The sequence below is a fragment of the Carassius gibelio genome, chromosome A9 (genome assembly GCF_023724105.1).
Source record: "Carassius gibelio isolate Cgi1373 ecotype wild population from Czech Republic chromosome A9, carGib1.2-hapl.c, whole genome shotgun sequence".
NCBI classification, from domain to species: Eukaryota; Metazoa; Chordata; class Actinopteri; order Cypriniformes; family Cyprinidae; genus Carassius; species Carassius gibelio.
In genome coordinates, this window is record NC_068379.1 from 21,284,446 (window position 1) to 21,304,017 (window position 19,572).

The 19,572-nt window shown below is 35.9% G+C and overlaps 3 protein-coding genes across 16 annotated transcripts in view; 1 reads left to right on the top strand and 2 right to left on the bottom strand.

Annotated features, from left to right (window-relative positions):
• The window catches only part of LOC128019951 (60S ribosomal protein L8), a 120,761-nt gene that overhangs the window by 55,062 nt on the left and 46,127 nt on the right, over nt 1-19,572 (bottom strand). The gene's annotated exons all lie outside the window — the stretch shown is intronic.
• Nucleotides 1-19,572, bottom strand: part of LOC128019945 (peripheral plasma membrane protein CASK) — a 145,457-nt gene that overhangs the window by 32,424 nt on the left and 93,461 nt on the right. The gene's annotated exons all lie outside the window — the stretch shown is intronic.
• On the top strand, nt 3,331-19,557 carry LOC128019950 (probable G-protein coupled receptor 82). 2 transcript variants are annotated; one of them, XM_052606375.1, is made up of 3 exons: nt 3,370-3,478; nt 12,926-13,011; nt 13,721-19,557. In XM_052606375.1, the coding sequence occupies exons 1-3, from the start codon at nt 3,370-3,372 to the stop codon at nt 14,831-14,833; spliced, it is 1,308 nt and encodes a 435-aa protein (XP_052462335.1). In that variant the 3' UTR covers nt 14,834-19,557. The 2 variants fall into 2 exon arrangements, with proteins under 2 accessions (XP_052462336.1, XP_052462335.1); XM_052606376.1 differs by lacking the exons at nt 12,926-13,011; nt 13,721-19,557 and adding an exon at nt 9,077-12,679 and having other exon boundaries at nt 3,331-3,478.

A 19,572-nucleotide genomic window follows, 5' to 3' on the forward strand; every position in this document is an offset into this window, starting at 1 on the left:
GAAAATAAACTTCTGAACATAAATAAAATAAAAATAAAATTTTATTTAAATGTTTTAAGGGCTTCAAACTGAACATCTCATGGCTCATATCCTCCATTGCAGTAACAACCTTCAGACTCGGGCTGAAATGCAGGGCTCTAATGCCTGTTGTTGAACCAAAGGGAGACTTTCAGAGTCGCAAAGACTTTTTTACACCCTCGAACGGCTATTTTTATTCATTTATTTTTTTTCTCCAATAAGATATTAGGTTGCATGTGCGACCAAATTGGTCGCACTCTAGAGCCCTGGTGTGTGTGTGTAGGTGTGTGTGTGTTTGTGTGTGTTCCCATTTCAATAAACAATGAAGAAATACTCCTCTTTATCAATTTGATTTTAACTTAAACATAAAATCTAGAAACAATATTTCTGTCAGGTCCATTAAGTCAAGAGAACACAGACAACAAAAATAAATTTAGAATTTTATTGAATAGATTGCAAACAGTTGATATTCCTGAATTGAAATTTGGCGGTATGGCTCTGTTCAGGGAGTCCTCTGACCTTTCATGAGCACCATGAAATAGCAGAGAGTCAGAGGACAGCAGAAGCAGCAGCAGCCTGTGTGAGCAACTGAATGTGCTTTAAATAGGGCGCCTTGTTTGAGCTTTGGCCATTGAGCAGCGAGGGGAGTTAACCAGCTGGAGCAGATCAGCTGACAGGACAGTGTTATTGATAAATAGCATTAGCAGCGTCTTGACTACCTGGCCTGCCAGAACTGACGCTGACGCTCAATTTATTCATTGTTTTAATTGTTCAACTGCTCTCATCTATCAGTTTCAGTAATCACGTGATGTAAGGTGGTGTCGAAATCCGGTTCTGACCCTTTAAAAGTGCCTGCACACTTTGTTTTAATGCTAACTGGTGCACAGCTGTGCCTTGAGGTAAGCCTGATTTTAGATAACCTAAAAAAGGAAGAGCTTCTTCAAAAAGGAAGTTTGCAAAGACAGAGCTAAACTGAGATTAGACAGAGACATTCAAAAAGAAACACAACAGAGAAGTACTCTGAAGGACAGAAGTCACAAGGTAAGTAACTCTCCAATACCTAAGTGTGCATCAGACATTCCATTGCATTTCAAGGTATTAAAACTTAATGTCTTTGGTAAGCATTTTAATGACATCAGCATTTTTTCCTAAGGTCTGATATATATACACATACAATGACAAAAAACAACACTCAAATTGTCCCCATTGCGTCGCTGAACACCACATCAAAAATTCCCCAACAAAACTGCCAGACGGACAACACCAGCTTGCAGGTCCTGCTGGCTATTTTCTATGCACTCTTCTTCCTGTTCGGGTTGTTTGGGAACCTGCTGGCTATCTGGGTGTTTCTACGAGTACATCAAAAGAAAAACTCTGTTCGCATTTTCCTCATCAACCTGGCTCTGGCTGACTTACTCCTTGTGATCTGCCTGCCTTTCCGAGTGGTGTACCATTCAAACAATGAACGGTGGGTGCTGCCGCCAATATTGTGCACGATGGTGGGCATTATCTTTTACATGAACATGTACATGAGTATAGTCTTACTAGGCTTCATTAGTATAGATCGTTATCTGAAGTTCAAGTTCAGCTACTGTCTGTCTTTAACAGCTGTCTGGATCCAGTCATGTACTTTTTGTTCTGTAGTTCTATTCGCAAAGTGACTCTGAAGATAATCTGTCATAACAAAATGCAAGAGGACTGAAGAATTCTAGTGACACTCCACAAGAGCTGCAAAATATCAGTACAGTTGTGCCTATGACAAACACACACACCAGAGACAGATAAAGTGGGGCTATGACTGCTCTTAAAAAATATAAACCATGTCCAAAGGTAGAGGAAAGTTTATTTTTATTATTTTTATTATTATTATGCAAGTATAGAATGTGACTATATTTACATGTGCACATCAAAGTCAATGGAACGTTAAAGGAAATGCACTATTGTGTTGTGAACTGTGCTGAGTATATCTGTGCATTTACTTTCGGTAATCACTTTTTTAAAACTTTCAATAAAAGTTACGTTCATACATTTTACAGAATAATCATATAAAAAATATTTACATGCCCTTACTGCATCATGAACTAACAAAGAACAAAAAAATTTCAAAGCATGTATTGATATGTTAATTAAATAATTTAAAAACATGATAAATAAAAAATATATATTTATAAGTATTATTGTTCATTGTTAATTCATGTTTGTTTATTACACATTAACTCATTTTAATTTATACAGCTTCAAATGTTAAAAATGTATTAGAATATATATATATATAAAAAACTAACATTAACCAGTATTATTATATGCAGTAAAATAATTGTTTACTGTTAGTACATCTAAGGGATCAGCTAATGTTAACGAACTGAACCTTATTGTAAAGTGTTAGTTAACATTACACCATTTCATTTACAATGTGGTAGCTGTGTTTGCATTGCTTCTATACATAGTACATTTACATTTAGCTGATGCTTTTATCCAAAGCAACTTACAATTACTATATATGTCAGAGGTCACACTTCTCTGGAACAACTAGGAGTTAAGTGTCTTGCTCAGGGACACATTCTCACAGTGGATTCAAACCTGGGTCTCTAACACCAAAGGCATGGGTCTTATCCACTGCGCCATCAACACCTAGTATTGCAAATAAAATAAGCATGTAATTTAATTGTTACGTTGTATTACTATTTAAAGAGTACTTAATGCGTCTATGAACAAACACATATTCTATGTACTGCAATAACAGCTAGGATCATTTGTAATGGACTGCATCCTCTGTGCATACTGTGTAAAAATAGGAGAAACCTAATAAATTCATACCAACTGACAGTGATTTAACAGCAACTCAACTGATTCTACTGATACGATCTTTTACACCTTACAGTACCTTGAGAAAATCAAAGGGCGTTAACAGGCAGAAAAAGCAGCACATCACTTTGGGTGCCCCCTAGTGGTAAAAACACCTTCCCATTCACATGAGTAGGGCACAGTAAGAGGGAACGAAATGCTTTACAATAAGATGGATTAATATGTGATGAAAAAATAACTAGTGCTCATTCAAAAATGCTTATTCACTGTCAACAGAAAAATATTTAAATGCATACACAAAAAGATTAACAATTTTTATGTCAGTCTTATTCTAGTTATATCTTTTTTAAATGAATTGTTAACTGATTAAATAATTATAAAAAATAGATAAAAAATTATACTATTAAACGAAAGAAAAGAAACGCTTGAGTTTTGTGGGAACTGCCACTAAAAATGAAATGCTATCAGGATGTGGTCACAAGTGAACATACAGACACCCCACCCACAAACACTTACACACACACACAAGATTCTACAAATGAAATAATGAACATGAGTATCAGAAGACAACGAGGAGAGGAATCAGCATCATGTCTGTGCAAGGGAACTTCTCAATCTATTCCTCAGGAGTCAACAATACAGACAGTAATCAAAGGTACACTGATTTGCATCTTACACTTTCTCACCGTAGGGGTTAAGATTTTGTTTTTCAATCATATACGCACAAAGATAATGCAAATGGCAACTACAATTACAACTACAGTACATGTTCAACAAATAAGTTGTCAGAACACTTGCAAAAACAAAAATGCCTGAATTTTCTTACATTGATAAATGAGTACTAAAGGCGAGGCAATGCAAGTTTATTTATATAGCACATTTCGTACACAATGGTAATTCAAAGTGCCTTACATACAACAAAGTAAAATAATTATGAAGAAAAATAATAACAAAAATAAAACAAGCAATTTTTTAACTTTTAAAATGATTTAAATATTTACTTATTTAAAATGAATTTAAAAACAGTTCGAAACAGAAAATGATTTTCCATAAATAAATTAAAAACAGTGAAAATACAGTGCAATCAGTTCGGACATCGCACAGTGCTCATTCAATAAATGCACAGTTAATTTTAGTGACTTATATACGAGTAAAAGTACTTTAAAATCAATCTTAAATGTAACTGGAAGCCAGTGTAAGGACCTGAGGACTGGGGTGATATGCTCAGATTTCCTGGTTCTAGTCAGAATCCTTGCAGCAGCGTTCTGGATGAGCTGCAGCTGTCTAATGGTCTTTTTGGGAAGGCCGGTGAGGAGCCCATTACAATAGTCCACCCTGCTGGTGATAAAGGCATGAAAAAGTTTCTCCAAGTCTTGGCTGGAAACAAAATATCTAATTCTTGCAATGTTTTTTAAATGATAGTATGCTGATTTAGTTACTGCTTTGACATGACTACTGAAACTGAGGTCCGTCTCCAGAATCACACCAAGATTCCTGACTTGATTTTTTGTTGTTTGACCCTTAGAGTCAAGGTATGCATTCACCTTGAAAACTTCATCTTTGTTTCAAAATGCAATGACTTCCGTTTTTTCTTTGTTTAACTGAAGAAAATTCTGGCACATCCAAATATTAATTTAATCAATGCATTGGCAGAGGGAGTCAATGTGGCTGTAGTCATTTGGAGATAAGGCTAGGTAAATCAGGGTATCATCAGCATAACTTTGATAGGTAATTTGGTTCTTCCTCATTATTTGACTTAGTGGAAGCATATACAGGCTAAACAAGAGTGGTGCAAGTATTGGGCCTTGTGGGACTCCGCATGTCATGGACGTCCACTTATGCTCTCCTAGACTCACATAATAGCCTCTGCCTTCTAAGTATGACCTGAACCATTTGAGTACCATCGCAGAAAGCCAGACCCAGTTTTCCAGTCTCTTTAGTAGTATGTTATGATCGACCGTGTAAAACGCAGCACTGAGATCTAGCAATACCAGCACCGATATTTTGCCAGAGTCACAATTTAAACGAATATCATTTATTATCTTAATGAGTGCTGTCTCTGTGCTGTGATGTGGTCTAAAACCAGATTGAAAATTGTCCAAGTATCCATTTGAGTTTAGGTATTTGTTCAGCTGATTAAAAACGACCTTTTCTATAATTTTGCCTATGAAAGGAAGATTAGATATTGGTCTAAAAATGCTCAAAATAGTGTTATCAAAATTGCTCTTTTTCAGGAGGGGCTTAACAACTGCAGTTTTCAGGGAGTTTGGAAATGTCCCAGAAAGAAGTGAGGCATTCACTACTTCTGAAAGATCTGCTTCTAAACCGTTAAGCACACTTTTGAAAGAAAAAATGTGGGAAGTTTGTCAAGATAGCAGTTTGACGATTTTAGATGCTGCACTATGACTTCCAGAATTTTGCTATCAATGGCTTCAAAAATAGACATAGTATCTTTTTGATATTGTAGGCAAATATTTCTGACCTCTGCATTACTTGAGGATGTGCAAATCGCCTTCCTGATATTAATGATTTTCTCAGAATGAAGGATGCAAACTGATTGCTTTTGTTGTCTGAGAGCATTTCACTTGTAATCTGACTTGGGGGGGTTGTCAGTCTCTCAACAGTGGCAAAAAGAGTACGAGTGTTATTTAAGTTACTGTTCATAAAGCAAGTGACAGCTATTTCAACATCGGCTAGTTGCTTCAGCAATATTGGAGAAGGGAATCAGTTTCTCACTCTTCTCTCCAAAACAGTTGGTTGATAATATCGTTTTAGAAGTGATGTGTGGGATTAGTTTTGTCAGTTGCAGCTCTTTAATGGGTGGTGGCTTAGTCAATGTGGTCTTCAAGGTGAATATTGGGGTTTAGTGTCATTTTGCGTTATTAGCATGTTGTTTAATACAATCCTTCTTAGTGCTTGATGGTCCCTAACATTCACCCACTATAGAGCATCACAGTCCCACCCACAGCCAGTGCCGGAAGTAAAAATTCAATACAATTTCTGCATTGACATTTGGGAAATAAGCCATAAAAACATAGCCATACATGGTAGACTTAAAACCAGCTACGGCTGTACTAAGCGATAGTATATGCTCATATAAATGCCAAAAGTTCATGGGGCACTAACCTTGTTTTGAAATAAATTCCTTTTATTCGTGATGTCTTGGATAAGTACTTCATTACCCACAACCCTGAACAATCCCACAATCCCACAGTAATGCATCTGATTGGTGGAACTCGTGGAACTGTCTGGTTAAACCCCGCAAAGGTCCGTGACGACTGAAGATCATTAATAAAAAAATTAAATTAAATTAAAACCTGTGTTGCGTTTTTGCACAGTAGACTTATCAGTGCAATCATGAGCTCATTGGCTGCCATGATGGCTTTTTTCAAAGAGGAAAACAAGTGTTCAAGGGGGTGAAAACCACTTTAGATAGGGTCATGTAATGTTAGTTGAGTGTAGCGTGTCCTTCGGTCAGCTTGTGGGTTTTGTAAGGGCCAGCATGAGGGACAAGACCTACAAAGTTTTGGTGAGTTTTGCCGGGAGGTTGGTAACGTTAGTTAGCATTATCGTCCACTTTAGCTAGGCTACTGTAGCCTTCATATGGTATGAGTCATATCAAGCATTTTATGATGCCACTGTCAAAACAATATTTAGCCTAGGCATTTTGAGCATTTACTGAACATTTGTGTAATGGCAATGACGTGTTGACGACTGAGCGGTGATTGCAGTCAGGTACAAAGGTTCACGGTTGTGGGCTTCAGTCGAATTCAGTGAGGCGCGGTGGTTTATGGAATGAGTAGTTCCTTCGCTCAAAATGAAAATATGTACACAGTCTTGTACCTTTGACTTTTTTTGGATTTTTCTCTTACTTTTTTCACTCGAAGTGATACGTTGTATGCTTATGAGTTGAGCCGTAGCTGATTATCCTCAGACATGCTCTAAAACTCTTTAGATACAGATTTTTCCAAAAGTCAATATGAGAAATGAATGGGAAATTTATTTCCGGCACCAAAGCTCTCTCGGGCTGTGGGCAGGACTGTGATGCTCTATTCTTTGCTGATGCAGTCTTGCAATGTTTTGTGTCCATGATCATAATTATAAAGGCTGTTGTTCATAAAACACCAAAAAATTGGGCTACGGTTATAGCAATGTTTTTAGGATTGTTTAATGAATCGAAATTTTAAAATAACATCTATTTGAAACAGAAATGTGCTTTTATCATTATACATGCCATTTTCTTCAATTTACTGCATCTTGCTTCATGAAAGTTTAATTTTTTCTTCTTACCCAAAACTTTTTAATTAAGTATGATGTTTTCCACAATAATATTAAGCAGCAAAAATTGGTTTAAACATTGTGAAGATGACATAGTGAACAAAGAAATGCTACTTCAGCAACAAAATCAGCATATTAGAATGATTTATGAAGGATCATGTGCTACTGAAGACTGAAGTATTAAGCAAATATTTATTCATTTTTTTAATAAAAACATTAAAATATTTAATTCAATTAATGTTGCATCCATTTTTTTCCTGCCATCCTTTGGCTACAGTTACAGTAGACTACATAAACGTGCTATCAAGCATGATAAGAGACAAAAGAGAAGTTCATTTGGTACTAGAGTGCAGCCTGTGAAGCAGCTCTCTGTGAACATGGGCATCTGGCACCCGCACACAGAAAGTTGATTCAGACAGTGTGCATACTGAGTTCTCTTTTGTTCTTCAATGAATTGTATTGTGAAACCTGCTGCAAGTCTACGTAAATCAAAGAAAAAAAAGAAACACAGAAATCCATCACTGCTCTGCTGACTGATTGACTTTTATAGCTTGAATAAAGATTCATCTATATTCAATTTAAAGTTTATTTACATGCAGTACAATTTAGTTTATGTATGTTTTAAGTTCACTTTAAAAGTTGTTATATTTTTCAAAGACTATTAAAGGTGCTGTAGGGAACTTTTGAAAAAAAAAATATTTTTTACATATTTATTAAACCTGCCATTATGTCCTGACAGTAGAATATGAGACAGATAATCTGTGAAAAAAATCAAGCTCCTCTGGCTCCTCCCAGTGGTCCTATTGCCATTTGCAGAAAGTCATGCGCTCCCGGTAAAAAACAACCAATCAGAGCTGCGGTCCGTAACTTTTTTTTGTGTTCAAAATGTAGAAAAATGAACATAATAAGCGAGTACACCATGAATCCATTTTCCAAACCGTGTTTTTAGCTTGTCCTGAATCACTAGGGTACACCTATAATAAGTATTTATACTCAGACTATTTTAGATTGCTTCGGGGTACCGCGGCGGAGTAACCCAGTACCTTTGTGATTCTTCATAGACATAAACAGAGAGAAGTAGTTCCGGCTACAATGTTCTTCCGCAAGACGCAAGCAGTTCTGTTTATTAACCGCTAGAGCGTCAAAAGTTCCCTACTGCAGCTTTAAATGTTACAAATAATAGCTTTAAATTATACTGTAAAATTGAATGGCTATAATTAATGGCAAATAAATGAGGGAAAAGGCATTTAATAGACATCAGCAGCAGCGTTGATATCAGTGATACTGGTCTTCATTAATAGGCAATTTAGTATAAACATACCATTAAAATACATTTAAAATATACCATATATTCATGTTGTTTACATTATAAATAATTAGTTATTTTTAATGATATAATTTAATATAATCACAATATATTTATTTTATTCAAATAAATGCATGTTTGGTGAGGGTAAGAAACTTAAAAAACAATAAAAAAATCTCGGGGCCGAGAGCTGTGGGAACTGAGCGAGGGGGGTGGAGTAATTTGGAAATGAGCGACACCTGCTTGACCCACCGGTCTCGAGTCCCACGGAGGAGATTGGAAGGATACAAAAGAGGAGCGACGGCAGTGAAGGACGAGAGAGGACCAGGCCTGGGTTTTATTTTATTTTTTTGTGCATGGCAGTTGTCTGTGAGGGGCTGTCGCGCTGTTTTGCGTTTATTTTATTTTTAAAGTGTCCTTTGAATTGAAATAAAATAACCACAAAACAGGCCTGGTCCTCTCTCGTCCTTCACTGTCGTAGACCAGTGAGTGGAGCCGGTGTCGCTCTTTTCCAAATCACTCCACCGGCCTCGCTCCGTTCCCACGGCTCTCAGTCTCGCCCCGCCCCACTCATCACATCAGGATACACAAAAAAATGGCTTATTTCTATACAGAGATGTGAAGCTGTGGGTTTCTCATTTTCATTTCCTTCTTTTTTTATTTCTGTAGCACATGCATGATAAAACCTGATGAAAGCCATAAAATCATCTTGCCTTGGCTCTATCTCGCGTTGGCCGTCCTGGGCCTTCCAACCAATGGAATAGTCTTGGTGGATCTTTGGAGATCAGAGAGGACACCCACTATCATCTTCACTTTGAACATAATCATATCAGACCTGCTGATGTGCTTCAGTTTTTTCATCAGAATAGCCTACTACAAAGAAAACACCAACTGGCAGTCTGGAACTCCAGCATGCAAAGCAGCAGAACTGATCATTTTCTCTTGCTTCTACATAAACCTTTATTGCAACATGGGCTTTCTTTTGTGGACCAGCATTAATCGCTATACCACAGTGGTAAAACCAGGCTACGCCTTATTTAAGGTCTTTAAACATACACAGTCTTGTTGGATCCTCTGCTTTTTAACCTGGTTGATTGTCATCACAGTTGTGGGGGCTAGTATGGGGGTTAAACTGAGGCTACAAATGAATGGGACCTGCTTTGACCAAGTTGTCAATAGTTACATTTTCTATAAAAATAGGTTTAATACTATCCACTGCTTAGGTACGTCAGCATTCTTCTTCATCTTGTGCTTGATGTTGGTCAGCTATAGCCTGCTGGTCTTCCATCTGCAGAAAGTAAGGGGAGGAAGTCTAGTCGGTGCTGGATATGGGCCCGGGGGAGGTCTAAAGGTTCGTAGGAAGATCCTGGCTTCGGTCATAATGTTTGTACTCTGCTTCCTACCCTACCACGTGCAAAGGATCAACTTATTAATATCAGAGCATGAAAACTGTCAGGCAGAGTTCAGGATTAAAAGGTGTACCATCTTCATAGCAGCTCTCAGCTGTTGCCTGCATCCTGTCCTCCAGCTGGTGTTCCGTTCCCGCTGCTGTCGGGCCAATCGCAACAACAGGGCCAAACCCAAACCTGACTACTCCAAGAGCCTGGACACACCTCAGATACATACTTTAAATGTGACAGAACACATTGAAGAGGCAAAAAGAAATTCAACTGAACGAAGCTGCAAACAAACTGAAGAATGAGAGAGAGAGAAAAAAAAATGCTTTGCAACTTTGCTTTTCCTGTGTGATGCATGCGGTGATCTGTGAAACACGCTAACCTCAGGGAAATGTGTTTTGCAATCATTACTCTTCGGCAGAAGCAAACGTTTTGGCCAATTTACATGATAGCATGGTACCTCAGCATATTAAGTTACTTTTTAGTACTTTTTTTCAATATACAGTACATACTATACAACAACAGTCCTAACTGACTACCTTGAAGCAACGTTTTCTGTATTAATGGCAACTAAACTATTATTTCAGTAAGGCTTTGTGTTGATATTGTGCTATCTGCTTTTGTATTTATTAATTTATGTATTAAATATTACAGGCACACAATATATACTTTGCATAGGCAAATTGCATTCAGTACAATTTAATGTTATTCACAGAAACCATTTTTCTCAAAGTAGGTTGTCTAAATTTTCTCCAGAGATATAACCGACACTTAAAATGTCCAGAAGCAGAGGTGAGGCTTAACCATCAGTAACCATCAGTTCCTCACATGTCACAAATTATATTTTGGTCATCTTTCTGGGGTATTTTAAAAGAGTTACAAAGGCTGATCCTATCAATGCATTGTTTGTTGCGGTGCCAGTGGGTCTGAACAAAGTAGTACAAGAGGAACCCCTCAGCATGTTACTTGCAAAATGTCTGATTTTACAACAGAGCTGAGATACATTCAAATTCTGCACAGAATTCTCTGTTATGAAAAGATCAAACAGCACTGAGGTAATTCAGAAAAACAGAAGTAGTAACCCACATGGTGCTGTGGCAGAAACAGTCAGATGTTATTAACTGCATTACTCATTTCAGAGTTTGTACAACCTTTTTAAGGAGGAAAATTCAAGTAATTTTCTGTGACTTTCAAGTATTTCACACAACTAGCCAGTACTTTAAAGCTCTAAAAATAAAATCATTTTAAATGTAATTTTTAGTTATTGTGGTAAACAAACACTTGTGTAAAATAATAACAAAAACAAAAATGCATCAAATTACCACAATAACCAGCAGATGGAAGCAGAGGAACATTTATTGGTTGTTCATTTCTACTTTTTGCTTTATAATTTGATATTATAAAGTCACTAATTTCTTCAAAATTTTGCACACATTTGTCTATGAAGTCACAAAATGCCTTGAAAAACAAACTTAGAATAAGAATCACACATAAAGCAAGAGTACTCCTTTTATAATAACTTAAGCTGTCAGTCAGTTCCGTATAATGCTATAGACGAATAATGATACATTCATATTATTAGAAAATGCAGTTATTAATGCAAAACAATAATAATTTATATAATAAAATACCCCCAGACACAATGTGTATTACATAAGGAGTAATAATGCACACCCGAGATGTATGGGCCGGAGTTAATTATTGCATTTATACTATGGTTACACACCTAAGGACACCGTTTAACTGATATATTTTAAGGCATTCCTCCGTTTTTTGTCCTAAAAACCCTTGAGTGTAGAGTTAATTCCTTATGCATCTCATCCAACGCCTGCATTCCAAAACGTCATTTTAAACCTACAGTAGTAACAGAGACATGAGCCGTTGATGCAGACTAATGCAGTTAATAATAAAGTTATTAGAGAGAGAGAGAGAATAGGCATGTGAATGGATAATAATAGAATAAACGTATTGTTGTTTATAATATTTATTTGCTTGGCCAGTATCATTGTGGGTTTTAGTCATTTTGCTGTTGTAGGCTGTAAAGACCTTTGAAATAACTTAAATAATTTGGTGAAGTGATATGGCCATGTAATGCGATCAAGACCTGACTGAAACTACGTTAACCGTGCATTTCCCTGAAAATAATCACAGATCTTAAAACGTTCGTCAGCCAATCAGATTCAAGCATTCCACAGCCCCATAATGTAACAAGAAATAAATGTGTGTAATATTATTAGAAAGTGCAGTTATGAATGCAAAACGACTTTCATTTTATGATAAATAATCTTTATTTTTAATACCTCCAGACCTACCAAATAATGCTCTTGGTGCAACCCTATGTAGAACTATGTGCTCTCAAATGTTAGTCTGGAGCCCTGCCGAGGCAGTGGCAAGTTTTGATATGTGGATCATGGATTTGGGCAAGGTTTTGCATTTGGAAGGGATTTGTTTTATTAAGGAAAAGAAAGAGCATGTCTTTTTAAGTATCATTTACTAATCTAACAGGTAAATCTGATGAATGTATTGGTGCATTACAGTAGATGTACTGTTACTCAGATTATGCGTACACACATTTTTTCTTTTGTTGTTGTTGTTTTGTTTTCAATGTCACTGGGATGTTAACTCGTAACCACCCAGCATATATATTTGTGTTTATATATATATATATATATATATATATATATACAAATAGGGGAAACCAGCTCTGTAATCTACATTCAGGTATTGTTGTGTGCTAAAACTACAATAAATTATGTTTCTTAAAAAAAAATGCATTCATAAAATAAATCAATATAAGCATCAATGTGATTTTAACATTTGTTTTGTATAGTCCTTTCATTAAGAGGTCCTTCATAAGAGGTCATGAGGAGACCATTAAAAATCCTTCAAAGGTATTCAAGAGCAGATGTGACTTGAAGTTTTACAAAAAGTCTAGATGATACTCAAATGACTTGTCCAAAAAATACCCTAGGTTTTCCTCCATGTACCAATTATTTTAACAATTCTATAAAACATTTGTTTATAAGCTAATTTATGAAGCATCATATTTTACAGTTTCACAGTAGTCTACAATCAGGAGCCTCGCAAAAGACACTCACGCTCAGACTGTCACTTCCTTTAGACAGCCAGTCAAGGGAGGGGGTCCAGAACATACAGCAGCTACTTAACAGATGCCTGTTAAACATATCAGTGACTGCATTTGGAGAGGTAAGTGTATTATATTGTATTTATTATGCATTATATTCTTACTCTTATATTGTTATTTAGAAATGTTTAGTCATTTAGAATTAAAACCAAAACACTAAAATATTAGTTTCAACTACCGATTTCTTTATTATAAAAATCTAAAAGTCTATTTATCTTGGAAACTCAAGTAAATATTCGACAGTATTTTTTTTAATGAAAAGTCCACCTATTAAATTTATGGATCAAATACTAGGATAAAGATAAGAAAAAGACAAAAACAAAAACCAAGTAAATAAAACGGCAAAACTTTTGCTGTTGTTGCTGCTGTGAAATGCTGTAAAAACTCAAGCACACTTTACTGCTGAGAAAACTGCTGGATTAACGACTTTATATACATTATATATAGAATTATATCTTAATATTTTTCAAATAGCTTAATAATCTCCTGTTTTCCTGATAATAGTGCATGTCTGCATGCTAAAAAAAACCCTGACTTATTGTGAAAGTGGTTTATCAGCTTCTGCAATTGGCTTTGAATATCGTTTACATTTCTGTAAATATTCTTAGTTACTTCTGTAAATACAGGAAACAGGAAGCACAGTTTTTTTATTAGCATGTAATTTTCACTTACAGTATGTACTAACAGTAAACCCTTAAGATTAAGTTAAATTGTTGTATCCTTAACTCATTTTAACAGTAATATAACTATTTACATTTTTTCTACCCTTAGCTACTGGGGATCTCTTTTTCTGAGCTCTCAATGGCAAACGATTCACATGCTGAATCTTACCTGTGCCAAACGTCCACTACAAGCGTAGTCCTGCCCATTATCTACACCATTATGTCTATCACTGGCCTGCCAGGGAATGCTATTTCTCTCTGGGTGTTCATGCGCAAAATTGCGGTCAAAACGTCTACTCACATATACCTGATAAATCTAGGAATCTCAAACTTGCTACTCTGCCTCACCATGCCATTCCAGGCCATATACTACTCACTTGGGACCAAATGGCACCAGCACAACACCATGTGCCAGATGGCAATAAATGGTCTAACTCCAGTGATCCACATCAATATCTGCATTGGCGTGATGATATTGAGCTGGGTGGCACTCAGTCGCTTCGCCTCATTGATTCAACATTCCCATGCTGACCGTCCAAGCCGGTGGCTAAAAATTATACCAGGTGCCTTCCTCTGTCGAAAACGACAAGTGAAACTGGCCTATGCTCTGTGCCTGGTCACCTGGACCATCGTAACCATAGTGGTCATTTCCTTTGTGGTGCTGTACTCGATCAGTGTGAAAGAGAGCAATGAAACGTGTTACAGCATAGCAGTGGAGGTTGGTGGGGAAGGATCTCACGTCTTCGCATTAGTGGCTGTTTCAATGTTCTTTGTCTTCTTCCTGTTGGTCTTATGCACTTACATGGCCGTGATCAGGCACATCTGGAGGTCCAGAAGAAGCACAGTCATTTCAGACAACCAGCGAGTATATGCAAGAGTGTTTCGGAATATTATTGTCATTATGGTGGTGCTGGTGGTCTGTCTCCTGCCGCACCACATTTATAAAGCAATCTTCATTCATATCATAAACGAGCAGTCTGGGTCTGCATCACCACCAAATGACGCTTGTCATCCACTATCCATGTATGTGGAGTTGAAGAACATCCTGCTCTGTTTAGCAACTCTGCGGTGTAGCACAGACCCCATCATGTACTTCCTGCTGGACAAGATGTTTCGTAACCATGCGCTTAGCCTGCTGAGATTACACGTTAGTGCAAAAGACAGTCAGTCATCAAAGTCTAATATGGGACCGTTATCTCTGGTAACAAGTGGGTGTCTTTAGACATTACTTGAGTAGATACTATACACGGACATAAAGGAGTCTCACTGTGAGCGGTGATCCCTAAATATTTAGCTCTGGTTCAGGGAGAAACTGACACAAATCAGACTTGTGCTTCCGCTCCCACACTGGTTTGAATCACTGGAGTACTTTATGTAGCTTTAAAGACATAGTTTATCAATCTCAGACTTTCCTTTTCTGTTCAAAATATTTAGTTCTTACTTAACTGGAGTCATTAATTGAGAAAAATGATATCTGTGAAGTATTTAATCAGGTTTTAAAAATCACCATAGTACAGAAATAGTGATTTTTTTTGCCAATGGATGCTAGTAATGTGATGATACTTTTGCTTTTAGATCTAATGGCAATGTTTCATACAACTGATCTCCCGTCTTGAAACGTGCTGGCATTTCTGGAAATGCCATAAATTGTATTAAGTTGTACCTTTTAAATAGAAGTTTTGCTGTTCGTATGGGGAAGTGTACATCAGCTTCAGCACTTTTATGATGTGGCATTCCTCAAGGTTCTGTTTTAGCACCACTTTGCTTTTCTCTTTATATGCTCCAGCTAGGTCCGATTTGGAATAAATACAATGTGTCATTTCATTGCTATGCAGACGATATGCAATTGTATGTACCATTCAAACCAAATGACTCCACCACCTAGGAAAAATTGTTGACCTGTTTTAATTAAGTCAAAGCATGGTTGTCTACAAATTTTTGGAACCTAAATGAATCGAAAACAGAATTGATTCTCTTTGGTCCTTCTGAACCTGGAGACACAGTGTGATTTACGATAGCAAGCTAAAATTTTACAAAAAGGTAAAGTAAATCGTCAGAATGAGATTTTTCAAATTGAATTAGATCTTAAGCCTTTTTTATTATTCATGCGTTTATCTTTTCGAGACTACATTACTGCAACTCATTATATTATGGTGCGCCAAATCAAATTTTAGATAGATTGCAGATGGTCCAAAATGCAGCTGCAAGAATGGTCACAGGCACTTGTAAATTAGATCATATAACCCGGTGTTAAGATAATTGCATTGGTTGCTGGTTCCTTTTGGAGGATTAATTTTAAAATCCTATTTCTTATTTTTAAACCTCTATGGTATAGCTCTATCGTATATTTCAGATCCAATTCAGGAACAAAAGCCAACGGAAATCTTATGATCTCAGTCACAGAAACTTCTAGTTGTCCCTCAGTCAAAAATGAAATCTAGAGGGGATTGCACCTTTGCAGTCGCGCCTCTAAACTATGGAACAGCTTGCGCTATATATTAGGGATGTACCAACACTTGAGTTTAAAAAACCTTTTTTATGGTAGCGTTCGATCAGAGATATGTGTGAAGGTTGCTAAAGGGTTAAATAAGTATTTTTGTCCTTATTTAGGATATATTTAGCCTTTTATATATATATATGTTTTTTTTTTGTAGATATTTGGTTATGGTTTTTAAATGTTTTCCCTTCCTATTTATGTTTTTGTTTGTACAGCACTATAGTCAACTCTGTGGTTTCACTCAGCGCTTGAGAAATCATTTTGAAATCTGATTTTACGACACCAAGACCTGAAATTTCTGTCATCATTTTTGTCAATCTAAACATTAATGGCTTTCCCTCTTCTTTTGTCTCAGTGGTTTTTTTTTTTTTTGTCAATAAAGTCAGCATGAAATGGAAATTCACAAATTCTCCAATCATTTATTCCACCTAAAACCTCTCTTTCTTACAACTGACAAGAAACTTGCAGTCAGTTTGCATCCAATCACAAACCAACTATTTGAACTAAGTACCTGTAATAAATTTTTCCTTCTTTGATCAGATTTTTCATTTGGATGTATTTTTTTGCTACTTATGTTTCATCACAACTTCAGAAAGTCATACACATTTGGAATGACATGGGGGTAAATTATAACAGAATGAAAAAATATATTTTTTTGAACTACAGTGTACCTTTGACGTGTTTTTTCACATATTTACAGCATGCCACATTTTTACTTTTAAATATTGTACTGACATGTCAGGCTGTTTTTCAAACATATGTTACTGTTACAGGTCGTTGTACATGCAGGACAGCTTGTTTCCTTTTTTGTTACATTACATTTACTCACTTTCCTGTTTCTATTCGCATGCTGGTTACTGTGGTAAATGTAATGGCCTTATAATTTCTGTACTAGCTTTGTTAACAAGAGTGCTTGCAAATGGTGCTTTTACTTTTCTGCAGCACACTTATATGTCACAGGTAAAGATGCATGATGGAGTAGGTATCCATCTATGTTTCTAATGACAGCAGCATTAAAGGCCATTACTGTACAGACAGTAAATGTTAGAGTCTATCAGGAGCTTCAACGTCTGCATCCATATTCCTATAAAATAGCAAGATTATAGTTACCTATATTGTCAAAATGGCCTGATACTTCAAAGAATCCATGATGTCCTTCATACAGTCATGTCTCAACATGAAGGTCATACTTGTCTAGTGTTCTTCTTACACACTGCATTGAAATGGTTTTCCTCCTTTCATCGGGTCACCTTGCAAGTATTTGGCTGTACATTGCAGGTTCTTCTCAGTTGCTCTGATTAAACATTTTATGATATTGTGCTTTTTCTTCAGCACCCTCAAAGGTTTTCTGGTAAAACACACTTAGGAACACTTAAGTTTAGGAATAAGGCTGAGAGCTGTGTCTCTAGGATCTTTCAATGTCTTGGAAATCTTCATATAGCCTTAGACTTTCTAAAGTAGTACAATATGTATTCTCTTTAGCTTTTGTGAGATCTCTGTTGACATTTTTGCTACTAAACTGTATGTGTAACAGCTCAAGCTAATTCTGTTTTTGGTAACACTTTAGAATAAGGTTTGATTAGTTAATGTTAGTTAACTACTTTCGTTAACATGAACTAAGCAAGAACAATCCTTCTACAGCATTTATAAGTCTTAGTTCATGTTAATTTCAACATTTACTAATGCATTATTTAAATCAAAAGTTGTGCTTGTTAACAATAGTTAATGCACTGTGAATTACCATGAACTAACAATGAATAACTGTATTTTCATTAACTAACATTAACGCAGATTAATAAATACAGTAATAAATGTATTATTCATTTGTTCTTGTTAATTAATACATTAACTAACATTAACTAATGGAACCTTATTCTAAAGTGTTACCCTGTTTTTAATAGAGTTTCTAAAGGCTTGTGTTTTGAGACTGTTTTAATTCCCCACCATGCAAATAAGTGATTTAAAAACAGCAAGGTTGAATAGGTGTTGAATAATTGAGACATAGCAGTATTATTAAAAAATCTTATGACTCAACAATATTACATTATATATTGACAATATCACTTTTAATATGCCAACGAACTGTTATAGATGCAATTTTTTTTAAACCTGGATCTTCAGAAAAGCTTGTATTTTTGAAGTACTGCAGTCTCTGAGGGGTTGAGTAATTTTGATTGCAACTGTAGCTAGCTCTATAAAGCCATTTTGTCAGAATATAGTCAGTGATATAAAAGGCAAAGCTTAGTCTCATTGTATCCAGACAGAAAACTTAAAAGCTAAAAGGAAACCATTTGCTTTGTGTAGTATCAAATTAATGGTGCATATACTAAACTTACAAAGCAGTTCACAAAGATCAATGGTAAATATGAGTATTATAAATGGTGATGGTAGATTTGCATTTCAGAGGCATCACACACTGAAGTTGCAAATACCTAATTTTCTCTTTCAAATCACATATATAGTATAAAGCCAGATACATACATAAGTAAAGTAACACAAGTAAAATCTACAGTGCTGATACTGCTCATTACACACTTTGTCTAAATTTTCACCAAAGTTTGTGTTTGCATTTATTGATGACAGTTCAGTGATACACAGAATGTAATTATTAATTAAACCAGCGATTGTTATGTCTGATCAATGGCAAATATTATTGGTAGTGAAACATATTTTGAGCTGTAAAAATAAATGTAGCAACATTTTATTTTCATGTTTAACTTTTTTAATTGTCACATTTATTTTTGAAGTGTTGTTGCTGTATATGTTTGAGGTTTGTATTCAAATACTGTAAATAAAGATTTCTTAAAAAAAAAAAGAAACCTATATATTAATATAAGTAAACCAAATGTCCTGGCTTGATAATAAATTGCATTAGCATAGCAGAATATATGAAGATTATTTCCTGTAAACATCGGCGATTTTTGGGAGACATGTTTTCTATAGTTCTGTAGTTATAGGTTGAGTTATAGGTTAGTTCAGCTTTTAAGCAATTGTCAGCACTTTATATTAGTTTCCCTTCTACCGACAGCTGAAGGATATTCATGAGAAATTGGCGCAGTTTACTCTTGCAGTGTGATGGTAGGCTTGCACCATATGATAGAAGGTGTAAGTTGCAAAAGTGTGAAAACTGCTAAGACATGTAAACGTGTAAAAAAAAAAAAAAAAAAGTTTTTTTCATGTTTGGTTGAAGTATACAAGATTTCTGGGAAATGTGTTTGCTGCGTTCTCTTCAAAATATGTCCAAGAAATTTACACACTGGTCTGTTATTGTTGGGACATTTCCACGGCCCTAAACATGATGTGGTACAAAACGAAACATGATTAGTTACTTTACCTGTCAGTCATGTGGGCTCTTAGGTTCCCAAACCTAATGCTATCAGTATAAAGGTCTGGCTATGTGATACTAGAGTTTGGAAAACCTTACATTCATCTGAATCACTAAGACACCACTGAGGCTACAGTAC